General features: G+C 38.9%; 1 protein-coding gene across 1 annotated transcript; it reads left to right on the top strand.

Annotated features, from left to right (window-relative positions):
* The first annotated feature begins 983 nt into the window (after nucleotides 1-983).
* Nucleotides 984-7,433, top strand: zfpl1 (zinc finger protein-like 1). Its single transcript, XM_061740956.1, has 8 exons — nucleotides 984-1,120; nucleotides 3,986-4,098; nucleotides 4,194-4,305; nucleotides 5,627-5,820; nucleotides 5,904-5,982; nucleotides 6,101-6,286; nucleotides 6,409-6,529; nucleotides 6,644-7,433. Exons 2-8 carry the CDS (start codon nucleotides 3,997-3,999, stop codon nucleotides 6,828-6,830), a joined length of 981 nt encoding a protein of 326 aa, XP_061596940.1. The 5' UTR covers nucleotides 984-1,120; nucleotides 3,986-3,996; the 3' UTR covers nucleotides 6,831-7,433.
* The last annotated feature ends 3,945 nt before the right edge of the window (nucleotides 7,434-11,378 follow it).

Genomic DNA, 11,378 nt, shown 5'->3' with positions numbered 1-11,378 from the left:
TGAAAATGACAAATTAAAAGAACATGTAAATGTTTCACTTGAAGACAATCAATGTGTATATAAACTGAAAACATTTAAAATAAATAAGTGTGCTTTAATTCCCTTTTGTGTTTTCATTTAGGCTCTGAGTCAGAGTCCCACACCAGGAAACTGGACCACATTACACCGGTCATGAAATCACTACACTGGCTTCCAGTGAGTCAAAGTAGAGAGTTTAAAATCTTACTGCTGAATGGTCTTGGACCAAAATACATGGTCGATCTGTTAGTTCCTATGAAGCTCCCAGACCCCTGAGGTTCATCTGGATCTGGTTTGTTGTGGTTCCCAAGAACAAGAACCAAGCAAGGTGAGGCAGCGTTCAGTTATTCTGCTCCTCACCGGTGGAACAAACTTCCTGTAGACCTGAGGTCTGCTCCAACTGTAGATCCTTTAAATCAGGCCTAAAAACATTACTGTTTACTGAAGCGTACTCCTAAATTAAATACTTACCTGATGTACTCTACTGCCCTTACTTTTTAACAACTTGTGCTTTTTATTATTTTACCTCTTTTCGTATCATTTTATTTCATTTTATTTATTTAGTTATTTACTGTTTAATTGTGTCTTGCTGCTTTTAATGTTGATGTAAAGCACTTTGAATGACCTTGTGTTGAATTGTGCTATACAAATAAACTTACCTTGCCTTGCCTTGCTCTATTATAGGAACGTCCACAGCATTTCAGTGTCAACAAAGGTCGGCCTGTCAGATTCTGAGCACCCAGTCATAGATTTTATGTGGTTGACAGGTAGAATGTAAATACTTAAAATATAATACTGGACCTCGGTTGGACTGGGGGGACAAAATTTGCCGTATTTTTAAATCCAAAATTTGACAGGCATGCATCGTTCTACGTTTTTCTTCTTCTCTTAAACTAATGTGAAAGAGCTTGCACTCCGGCTCGTAGGTGGCAGGATGAATCTGCGAGGACTTGATATCAGACCCACGAAGAAGAAGCAGAACCGGAAGAGACGTGGCACATAAACACAGATGAGATGGAGCCGCCTCACGTGTGGATCTGACCAGACACCTTAATGACAACCACCTAAAGCCAACGGGTCTTGATTAATGCCTGTGTGACAGGTAACGTACATGGTCGTCTCTGAAACCTCCTCAGCTCCAGATGCTCGCTAGATTATCTCACTGACGTCACCTCCCATGACAACTTTAGCTGAGCTAAAGGCTAACTGGCGTTAGCGTCGATTAAAAGTTGTATTTCCGCTGTCAGAGGGTGCACGAAACGAAACGTTGATTATCAAACACCGCATGAGGGATGCGAAACTGCCTCGGGTTTCTCTACGTGTTGCTATTTACTTGTCATTTCCCCAAATAACCATAAAGTTAGTGGTTACCTTTAAAGGTCCAGGTGACGTCAGTAGATAGGAAGCGCTAATAGTAACTAGGTAAAGATTATTGATCATTTGTAAGTATTACTAATTGTTAGTCAGTCTGGTATGGGTCTGTCCAGACACTTGTCCTCACCTGACAACAGGCTGACGTCAGAAGGCAGTGTTTCACTGCTATTTGTATTTAATTTCCACACCATCAATAAAAATCCACAACAGTAAATCAAGAAACTGGTAAATGTGTTAGTTTAGCACTGTCTAATTAATCATTATAACTATTTTTTTAATAATGGTTTTATTGAAAAAGAACATAAGAAAATTTTAGTCGCTGAATTACAATTTACATTTTTCCTGTTAAACATATACATACCGGTATATGCATATGTACGTATAGTATAATAAAAATATACATACCTAGTATATACATACATACTGCTAGAGAGAAGAAAAACACTGTGATCAAAAGAAAGAGGATGAGACATCTTATTTTCTTGCATGCAAGGGTAGGCGCACGAGCAGCGAACTACAACGGTCCTGCCCCCAGCAAAGTTTATTTAAAGACATGAAAAAATGGGTGTGTATTTACAGAAGAAAAGGGTGTAGATTTCAGAGTACAATCAGGAATTAGGCGTGCTGTGGGTGTGTTGCGGATCACATCATCGCACATTGGATTCAGATGAGGCTACCTTGACACGGCTAACATGGTGCAGCAAAGAATGGTGAGAAAAGCAGATAGATAAAAGAAACAAATCCAACAGGCCACATCATGAGTAAATATTTTCCCTAACACATACACACACATGAAAACTTCAAAATAAAAAGCAAATAAAATAGGAAATAATACAGTTAAATTGTGAAAAATGAACAATGAACGAACAAACTACCCTCCATCTCCAAACTACAAATTCAGCTTTGATATTTACATTAACCAGAGACAATCAGATATATTAATGACACTATTAATGTCCTTTCTGCACTGTTTTATGTTTTTTTTTCCACTTCAAACAACTGAGATTCACATCTTACTATTTACCATCTCAGGAGTGATTGACCTGATCTATCAGAGCTCCTTCAGCTTCAGGCTTGTGAGTGCTTATTGTATTGTGGGATGTGGTGGTGATGTTGGTGGCTATGGAAAACAAGAGAATAAAAATCATGAGAATTAAACAGGGACGAATAAGAAATTGATTTATAATGGGATGTTACCAACTGAATCAAATGAGGTGATTTGGATATGATTGATCTTGATTGATCTTGGTGAACAGAGGAGGTTTGATCATAACTGTGATCTGGTGACACACCACCAGTAGGAAAAGCATTCATTCAGTCATGAATGTATGAATTCATTCTTTGTCATGCTCTCTTACACAGTCGTCAGGGCTTGTTTGAGAGTTTGAGCTACCTCTGTGTGTTATTTCCAAGCTGAAGGACTTGTATTACGTTACTTTTCTTTTTAAGATACAACAAAGTGGTCTGTTGGATATACATCAGACAACATATGTGACCAAGTTATATTTACTTTTATTTTAGAATAAAAATGGAGGACTTAATCCTCTCCTCCCTGGTCTTCATTTTCTCCTGCCTGGCAGATCCATCACTTAACCTAAATATCTAAAATGTCCAACCCAAGTTAAATTAAACTATCCTTTGTTTGAATGGGACAAATCAGCTTGTGCTTAATTCATCTGTAAAAACTTAAAGGTTTCAATTTACATTGTTGTTTTACATCAGTGCCATTATTTCAATATCTGATCATCGAATTGTAGCGTCCCCTATGGATGAAATTCATCAAAATTTAATTAGCTTCCAAAGAAAGTCCTAGTGATTTTCAGTGTCGAGTTTTGTTGAGTTTGGATCTTTACATGACAGGATTCACACCAAAGAGTGACTTTGGGCTGCATCCACAGGTTCTATGTGAAATTGAAACAGACTGGCTGATCCAAATTCTTTTAACCACTATTGATTTTTGGGAGACGTGTGGATATAAAGTTATCAGAATTGAGAAGGCTGAGCTGTGCATCTTTAATCACAATGTATTGTTTTGACCTTTCAAGTTGTGTACTTTGTGTTGTCGCATAGCCACATGTGGACCTGCATTATGATCCTTTCCCCAGCAATAAAACTAATCAAAGCCTGCTTTCATTTTAGAATGTACAACTTTTTTATTTTCTTTGGGCGGGTAATTAAGTTATGCAAGTGATACACCATTTTCACATCCAAACTACTATAATAACTTAGTATTCTGAATATAAAGGGAGCTAAGAAGCTCATTAAGCCAAAATTGAAAACACCAGGTGTCTCTGTGGGAATTTATAGTTGCCATGAGATATGGAGTTAATAAAATCATGTCAGTCTCTTTTTTTTCTTTGCTGTATTAGATGAAGGATACTGCTCTGAGGATAAAAAGATTTTCTGCCAAGCTTATAATTTTTCTTCTTTTTTTTCCTGGTGTAAATAAATGCAGATTCCTCTCATTTGGGGCTTTTCACATGAGAGAACTGTCTTTAATTTTCAAGATGATTATAATTTCACTGTTCAGCCTGAGGATGTGTTTTTTCATGAGTCTATAACAACCCTGTGTATGTTTGTCCTCAACACACAGCGCAAGTGGCTATGGGTCTCTGCAAGTGTCCTAAGAGAAAGGTGACCAATTTATTCTGCTTCGAACATCGTGTGAACGTGTGCGAGCATTGCCTCGTCTCCAACCACAACAAGGTCAGTGGGGCGGAATATAGTTTACCGTGTGTGTGTATGTGTTCAAAAGTTGTGAAATCACATTAATATTCTGTGTTCAACCTGCTGCTCTTCAGTGCATCGTGCAGTCTTATCTGCAGTGGCTTCAGGACAGCGATTACAATCCAAACTGCACCCTCTGCAATGTCCCGCTGGCGGCGCAGGACACCGTCAGACTGGTGTGCTATGGTAAGATTGTTAAGTTGCTTTGTGTTGTAACATCATTGTAAATACGTGCTTGGTAACTACACTGGATTTTTAAAGAAATATTTCAACTATAATAACAGTATCATGATTTTAATCTTAATACCTGTCCAGAAGGCCAAACAATGAAGATGAATGAGTTTTGCTTGTCGCCCTAACGACATTGAAAAACAGTGGCGGTCGGTGCATTTCACACTTAGGCCTTCAGTGATGTCCAACTTAGTCAATAAATACCTTTCATTATGCCAGCATTTATAACACCAGGTTAGAAACACACTTAAGCACTAGTAGCCATTGCATCACCTCAGTTGTGTACAAACTGGCCTATTATCTGGCGCATTTTAAAAGTCGACAAACCTGTATCAGCAATGAAAACATATCTGGTATGCTACTGTCATAACTCCAAAACAAAAGGGTCTTTAAAAGGATCTTTCCAAAAAGTTTTATTAAATGAGTCCACAAAATATATGCAAGGTTTAACAAGATTGTACAACAAATTGCAAAATCGCAGTTCAATATCAGAAAGACACTAACAAAACGGCCATACTTTGGCGACAGCGACACAATAAACAAGTCTCTTTGTGAGAAACGTTTTCATGTCAAAACGTGATGTATCACGGCTTTCTGAGACCTGTTACTTTGAGTACAACCACACAGCTGCGCTGCATTTACATACGTTGCAGAAGGGCAAGATTTTTTTGTTCCATTTTCAGTATATTTGTCATTTTAGTCAGTTATTATGGATTTGATATGAACAAAATAAATTAAACGTGAAAAAAATAAATAAAATGTTTGCACTCACCAAAACAGCTGTGTCCCTGAAAACGCATAACACTGCCGTGGTTCAAACTAGCAAGTATTGATATCCAATCACAGGACGCGTAAATGTCACGTTCAACATGACGCTAGCTAGAGGGCCTTACTGACACAACTCGTGATGTGATTCGCTATCGCAACTATCTATCAACTGTATTTGCCCGTTCACTTCCAGTGCACAGACGCCGGCATTGTTGTTTCTAAAGGCCCGGGCAGATTTCATACAGCCTGGCAACAAATGATAGCTGAATTCTGAAAAAACTCAAACCTAAAAACAACAGCACTTGAAGGAGCATATGAAATGAAGAGAATATGAATACATTTAGATATTTAGGGAAAATAAATCAAATCAACCTTTATCACAATTATGATCATGATTTCTGGTTATGTTAGGCCAGCAGAGAAGGCCTTGCTGGCCCTGACGGACCACCACTCCAATGAAAAATGACATCTGAGCCCGTTTTTTTTGTTGTTTTTTTTTCCTCCGTAGATGTGTTTCACTGGTCATGTCTTAATAACTTGGCGTCGCGGCTGCCCCTCCACACGGCCCCAGCAGGGTACCAGTGCCCCACCTGTCAGGCTCCACTGTTCCCTCCTTCCAACCTGGCCAGCCCTGTTGCCGATGTTCTGAAGGAGCAGCTCTCATCTGTTAACTGGGCAAGAGCCGGTTTAGGGTTGCCACTAGTAAGAGCCTAGTTCCTTCACTTTGTGCTTTAAAAACAAATGTACATTGATGTGGATTTATTTCAAAACATGATATTTGGCAGATTGAAGAGCCCATTGGGGTGCTGGAAGAAACGACGGCGAGTGATGTCACTGATTACACAGACTGGTCAACATTTGATGGTGAGCTTTAATCTTTCCACAGACTTGTTCATACCTACTAGTAACCGTTTTTAGCCCTTTCACGCAGTAAATGATTAAAATAAGGTGCAACATGATGTGTATTTCTTTGTTTCCGCAGCCCAGGACCAAAGTAACATATACCCCAGTCATTCTTACACCGCCAGCCTCAGCCCACCCCCTGTCCCACCTCCAGCACAGGAAGATCTGGGTGGGCTTCATAAAAATGGGGATCCAAATACGCAGGAGCACTCTGTGATCAACTTTTCTGCTGCCAACAGCTGTGACACTATTACAATACATGCAGGTAGGGACATGGAGAGCCCCTGGATGTATTTTTTGTTTCTGCATACACATTCTCAAATATTTCAGCCATTTTTTGTGTATAAAGAAGGCAATTCAAAATGTTTTGCTGGTGTTATTGTTCAGCATCACCAAGAAAGATCTACGACACCCGGGACGTTGCTCACAGCTCTGTCACACAGATCGACTTCGATGACGACAAGTACCGGCGGCGACCAACGCTGAGCTGGTTTGCACAAATTCTGAAGTTAGTATCGCGCTGCGTTGCTAGGTGGAGTTCTATCACACGTATTTGATATCTACAAAGTGTATGTGGGGGGGAAATCTTCTCAATCTCAGATTTGTTTGTATGTCTTTTCAGAAACCGCACAGGTGGAAAGCGGACGTCTCTGACCTGGAAACAGCGAGTCTTCATGCTGCTTTTGGTGGGAGTTCTGGCATTCTTTACGCTGATAATCATCATGGCTAAACTTGGACGTGCCTCGGCCAGCTCAGACCCAAATTTGGATCCCCTTCTCAACCCCAACATCCGCGTGGGGAAGAACTGATAACAAGCAATGTTTTGTTTTTATTTGTGTGTTAAACTACTTAAGCCTGTGTGGAGTGGGTTGAAATGGAACTCTCCGGTACGTCATCACCCCAGCAGAGGGAGCTGTTTACCCAGCTTTCAGAGGGCGGTTGCCTCCATTTACGCCAGGCTGTTGGAGCCTATCAGGCCTTTTATGGACCAGAAAAACAAACAAACAAAAAATACTTTTTAGCAGCATTCAGGAGATTTCTGTGATCCAAGCAAACCCCAACGGTGACCACGGCCCAGTCCATAAAGATGACTTTTCCTGCTATTGTTGCTTCGGTGAAGAGGGGCTTTACTTATTCCTAACGTTTGTCCGTGATCTTTGTAAGTTAATAGATTTTTCTCCAGAGGTTGTTTTTAGAAACACTGTAGATGTTGTGAGAACATCTCATGTCTGCAAATGTGTCATAACAATTCTCAGCGTATCATTTACACAGTGACCAACTCGATTAATTCTGGTGTCAGAGATACCCCACAGACAGCATTACTTCTACAAACTGAGTGCTTTACTTTTAGATTTACTATATATACTGTATGTTTTTGTCTCTCCATTAAATGGGAATACTGCAGAAATGAACATTTTGATGTTTTTTCAGTCTGTTGATTTTCTTCAGTTCACAACTAAACTCCTGAACGACTATTTCAGAAGAGTCGGATGTCTTTTGTAGCTTCCAGTGGATTACGTGGGAAGCCCTTCTAAACATTTTGTGCATTCTGGTGTCACAATGACAGTATTGTCTTCCTGAGGTAACTGCGGGGGCATACTGATGGGAACACAGGCTCACATTGCTGAATAAATAAGATAAAAGGAGTGCTCAGATCACATTTTTGAATGAGTCACTTAAGTGACATCCTTGTATGATTCTTAAAAACAACAGGAAGGGTCACAGCAAGACTAAAATAATGCATTGCTGTTAGTCCATGTTTATCCACAGGGCTGGTGTATAAAGAAACATTGAATTAGGATAAGTTTCATTATGACTTTGGTTTTTTTGGTCCTTGTGTTTTTATGCAAGAGCAGTCTCACTTGCTGTTCCTAATGATCACAATCCAGTGTAGTGAGGATACTGTAGACATTTTTGTGACATTGATTTTGTGACTTTGATAAAAGGCCTGAAAACTTAAACTTAAACATGGCTCTTAAAGCCATGTTTCCTGAGAGCGGTACATGATTATTCATGTTTCATAACAGACTGCTCTGGTTTTCAGCACTTTTCTGTTCGGTGACCGAACCAGTGATGTACATTTAAACTGGAGTTAGACACACAGCAATCATTTGATCATCTCGTCTGTGTCTTTTTGTGGGATTCAACACATGGCGCATTGTTCTGAAGTCTTTCCTCCCAAAAAGCTCAACTTCCTCTTACTAAGAAGAAACATCGGGGCCAAACTTTACCGTACTGTCCCAGGCTGAGATGGACTGCACTGTGGATGAGAGGCGTAGTGACTGATGATAAGCAGGACGGCTGCAACAGTTGTGTGTGTGTGTGTGTGTGTGTGTGTATATATATAATATATATATATATATATATATATATATATGAAAATGTTTTGAATGAATAGAGCAATTGTCGTACTTTAACTTTGCTCAAGCCCCTTTCATTAGGCACCCTGTGATGTCATGGTCTGTCCTTGGGAATCCTCCCAGTGTAGATATTGGTCTTTCCATTGTGTCTGTCCCGGCAGCGTGCTGTAGTCCACCATTGATTGTCGGTAGATGTTGAGCTGTGGCGCACGCTCATGCGGGGACCGTTGCTGGCTCTGATCAATTATATACATGTTATTCATTTAGAAATGACATCTGTAACACCACAAAACTCAGATATTTTTGTAGTCTGATACATTTCTTGACAAATTAAGATGTTGAGGATGTTGTGTAACATATTCATATAATGATGTTTATTTGAGTTTCTCTCTATTGGAGTTCAATGCGTTTCTCAGTAAGTGAGTTATTCGCTTGCCAATTGGACTGACATAATAGGGACATTCTTATTGATAATTTGACTTTGGTGTTAACATGCTGCACATTGTTCTGCAGCCTTGCTGTACATGTGACATTTATAGAGGCCAAAAAGACCTTTAAAATATGTATCTAAAGAAATGGCCCTCATGCAGTAATGTATTCATGCTTCCTTAAACTAAACCAGCTCTTTAGATTCCGACAAGTGAGAGAATATTTTGCTCAACGTTGTGAAAACTAAGAAAACAGTGGGTGAAATCTGTTTCCCACCTACAAGAGTGCCTCCGGTCATGCAGGCTCACTTCAGCAGCAGAGTTCACCTCTGACATGTTTTACATCTCCTGTTACTGATGCGTCTCACTGAGGGACTCTTGTTCAAAAAGAGAAACGAAAGCTGGAAGCCAGAGCTTTTTGGCTGCCACAGCAGCTCAGATCTGAAACACTGAAAGATCCATGTATTTTATGATGTGCCCGGGGCAGCTCTTGAATAAAAATATCTTTGACATTATACAGATATATTAGAAATGAAAAGCCAGTCTGCAGAAAATTGTGATTTACGTCAATATTTTGCACATTGACTTATCAGATAAAATCTTCAAAATATCCCCATGTTGAATAATTATCACACTGATGTCTTTAAAGTTACACAAATTCTTTGAGAAGAAACCAAACCATGACATGTGTTTGAATGTAGAATTGATATAAGACCACTTTTTTTTTTAGGTTTTACATCTGAACTTCATAAAACCATCAGCAGTAAAAAAAAAAATTAAAAAAAAATGTTGAACAACAGCACATGAGGTGCTATAAAGATATTAACCAAGTAGTGGAATCAGTGTCTTAAAACTCTCACTGCTCCCTCGGTAATCCAAAGGGTCAGTAGTACCCAGGTACTGATAATCAAATGTAACTGATCCGTTGATAATCAGCAGGTGTGAGCACCTCTATAAAAGCAGAAGTTTTGACAGTTTGAACATTCAGGTGTGTATAACACAATGCCAAGGAGAAAAGAAATCAGCAATGAGCTTAGTTATGGGTAATAAAAATTACATGTTCTTAAGCCTCAGTTCTCACTCACCTCATTATTTTCTTTCCTTATTAAATTGCTTAATTTTTACATCAAGTAGTGTCTATTTAATTTGTTTAATCTCTTAGGTTAGTTATGATTACCAAAATTATTTTCATTAGATAAATACTAGAATAATGATGGAGAGAATTTCTTGAAGGTTTTTATTTCTTTCTTCCTTCAAAGTCAGAGGTTCTCAAACACTAACATAAGTATATCAATTTGGGAAAGCCCAGATGATGATGTCATGGCTTTGGAAGCTTCTAATAGGTCAATTGACAACATTTGAATTAATTGGAGGCACCACAAACACATTGCTTCCTTGTGTGACATGATGGGGAAAAAAAACAAACAAAAAAAATCAGCCAAGACATCATAAAGAGAATTTGTGGAAAACCAAAAGTCTGATTCATTCTTGGGTAAAATTCCTAAAGGTACCAGATTCATCTATTGAAACAATTATACGCAACTATAAACACTATGGGGATGTCCGAAAGACAAACCTGCTTTGGTGTGAAATATGTGAATCAAGCCCAGAAGCAAAAGACCTTGTGAAGATGCTGACTGAAGCTGGTAAGAGCGGGTAATTATCCACTATAGAGTGAGTCCTGCATCGACATGGGCTGAAAGGTCAGGCGGGGAGAAAGGAGCCATTATTCCAAAAGTAACATAAAAACCAGATTAAAGTTTAAATCTAAACAGGGGACAAAGACCCTAAGTCACATTCGGAGGAAAAAGAAAGAAGTTTGCAAGCATGAGAATACAATCCCAACTGTGAAGTATGGGGGTGGCAGCATCATGATGTGGGGTTTTTTTGCTGCAAGTTTTGGAAGTACAGCTGCATTTAAAAAAATAGATGGCATCATGGTAAAAGAACATTATGTAGAAGTATTGAAGGAATATCTCAATACACCAGCCTGGAAGTTAAAGCTTGGGTGCAACTGGGTCTTTATTATATACTATATACTATATATATATATATATATATATATATAAAAGCCACATGTGTATGTAACAGTGTACTATGGAATCTGCTCATGTTCAACTAATGTATCTACCTACCCTTAAGCGACAAATTCAAATGTAAATGTAAAAATGATGTACTTTCTTTACATGATTGTCTATGTCCCATACAATGCAGCACAATTCAAATGAATATTTCCAAGCTGTACTTACATAAGCTGTCATGCAACACAGTATTCAGCAGGGTGTAATAATGTTCAGCATAGATTCTCACAGCAACGATTCCCTGTCATTGGATGGCACACAAGTATATATTGATAGACATGTGCATGTGTTTCCAAAGTACCTCCCAGTTCAATGAGAAGGTGCATCACGCAGGCAGAATCTGTGGATCTGAATAAGCAGCAGTGCCGTCGTAATAGTGTAAGTACAGCTGAAAAGTTTGTTACGAATATGAAGCGTAATTTATTTCTTCTTTTCCTTGGGAATGTTTGATTTTCTTTGAATTTAGTGTTTCATTCTGGTGTTTGCGA

The sequence above is a fragment of the Cololabis saira genome, chromosome 14 (genome assembly GCF_033807715.1).
Source record: "Cololabis saira isolate AMF1-May2022 chromosome 14, fColSai1.1, whole genome shotgun sequence".
Classification (NCBI taxonomy): Eukaryota; Metazoa; Chordata; class Actinopteri; order Beloniformes; family Belonidae; genus Cololabis; species Cololabis saira.
Note: the sequence above shows the minus strand (reverse complement) of the source record. Positions and strands in the feature narration are given on the sequence as shown.

Excerpts from the sequence above, each read along its gene's own strand:
- zfpl1 (XM_061740956.1), top strand. The coding sequence starts at position 3,997 with ATGGGTCTCTGCAAGTGTCCTAAGAGAAAGGTGACCAATTTATTCTGC. Across the intron at positions 4,306-5,626 it reads CGTCAGACTGGTGTGCTATG|ATGTGTTTCACTGGTCATGT; the intron begins GTAAGATTGTTA and ends TTTCCTCCGTAG. Across the intron at positions 6,530-6,643 it reads TGGTTTGCACAAATTCTGAA|AAACCGCACAGGTGGAAAGC; the intron begins GTTAGTATCGCG and ends ATGTCTTTTCAG.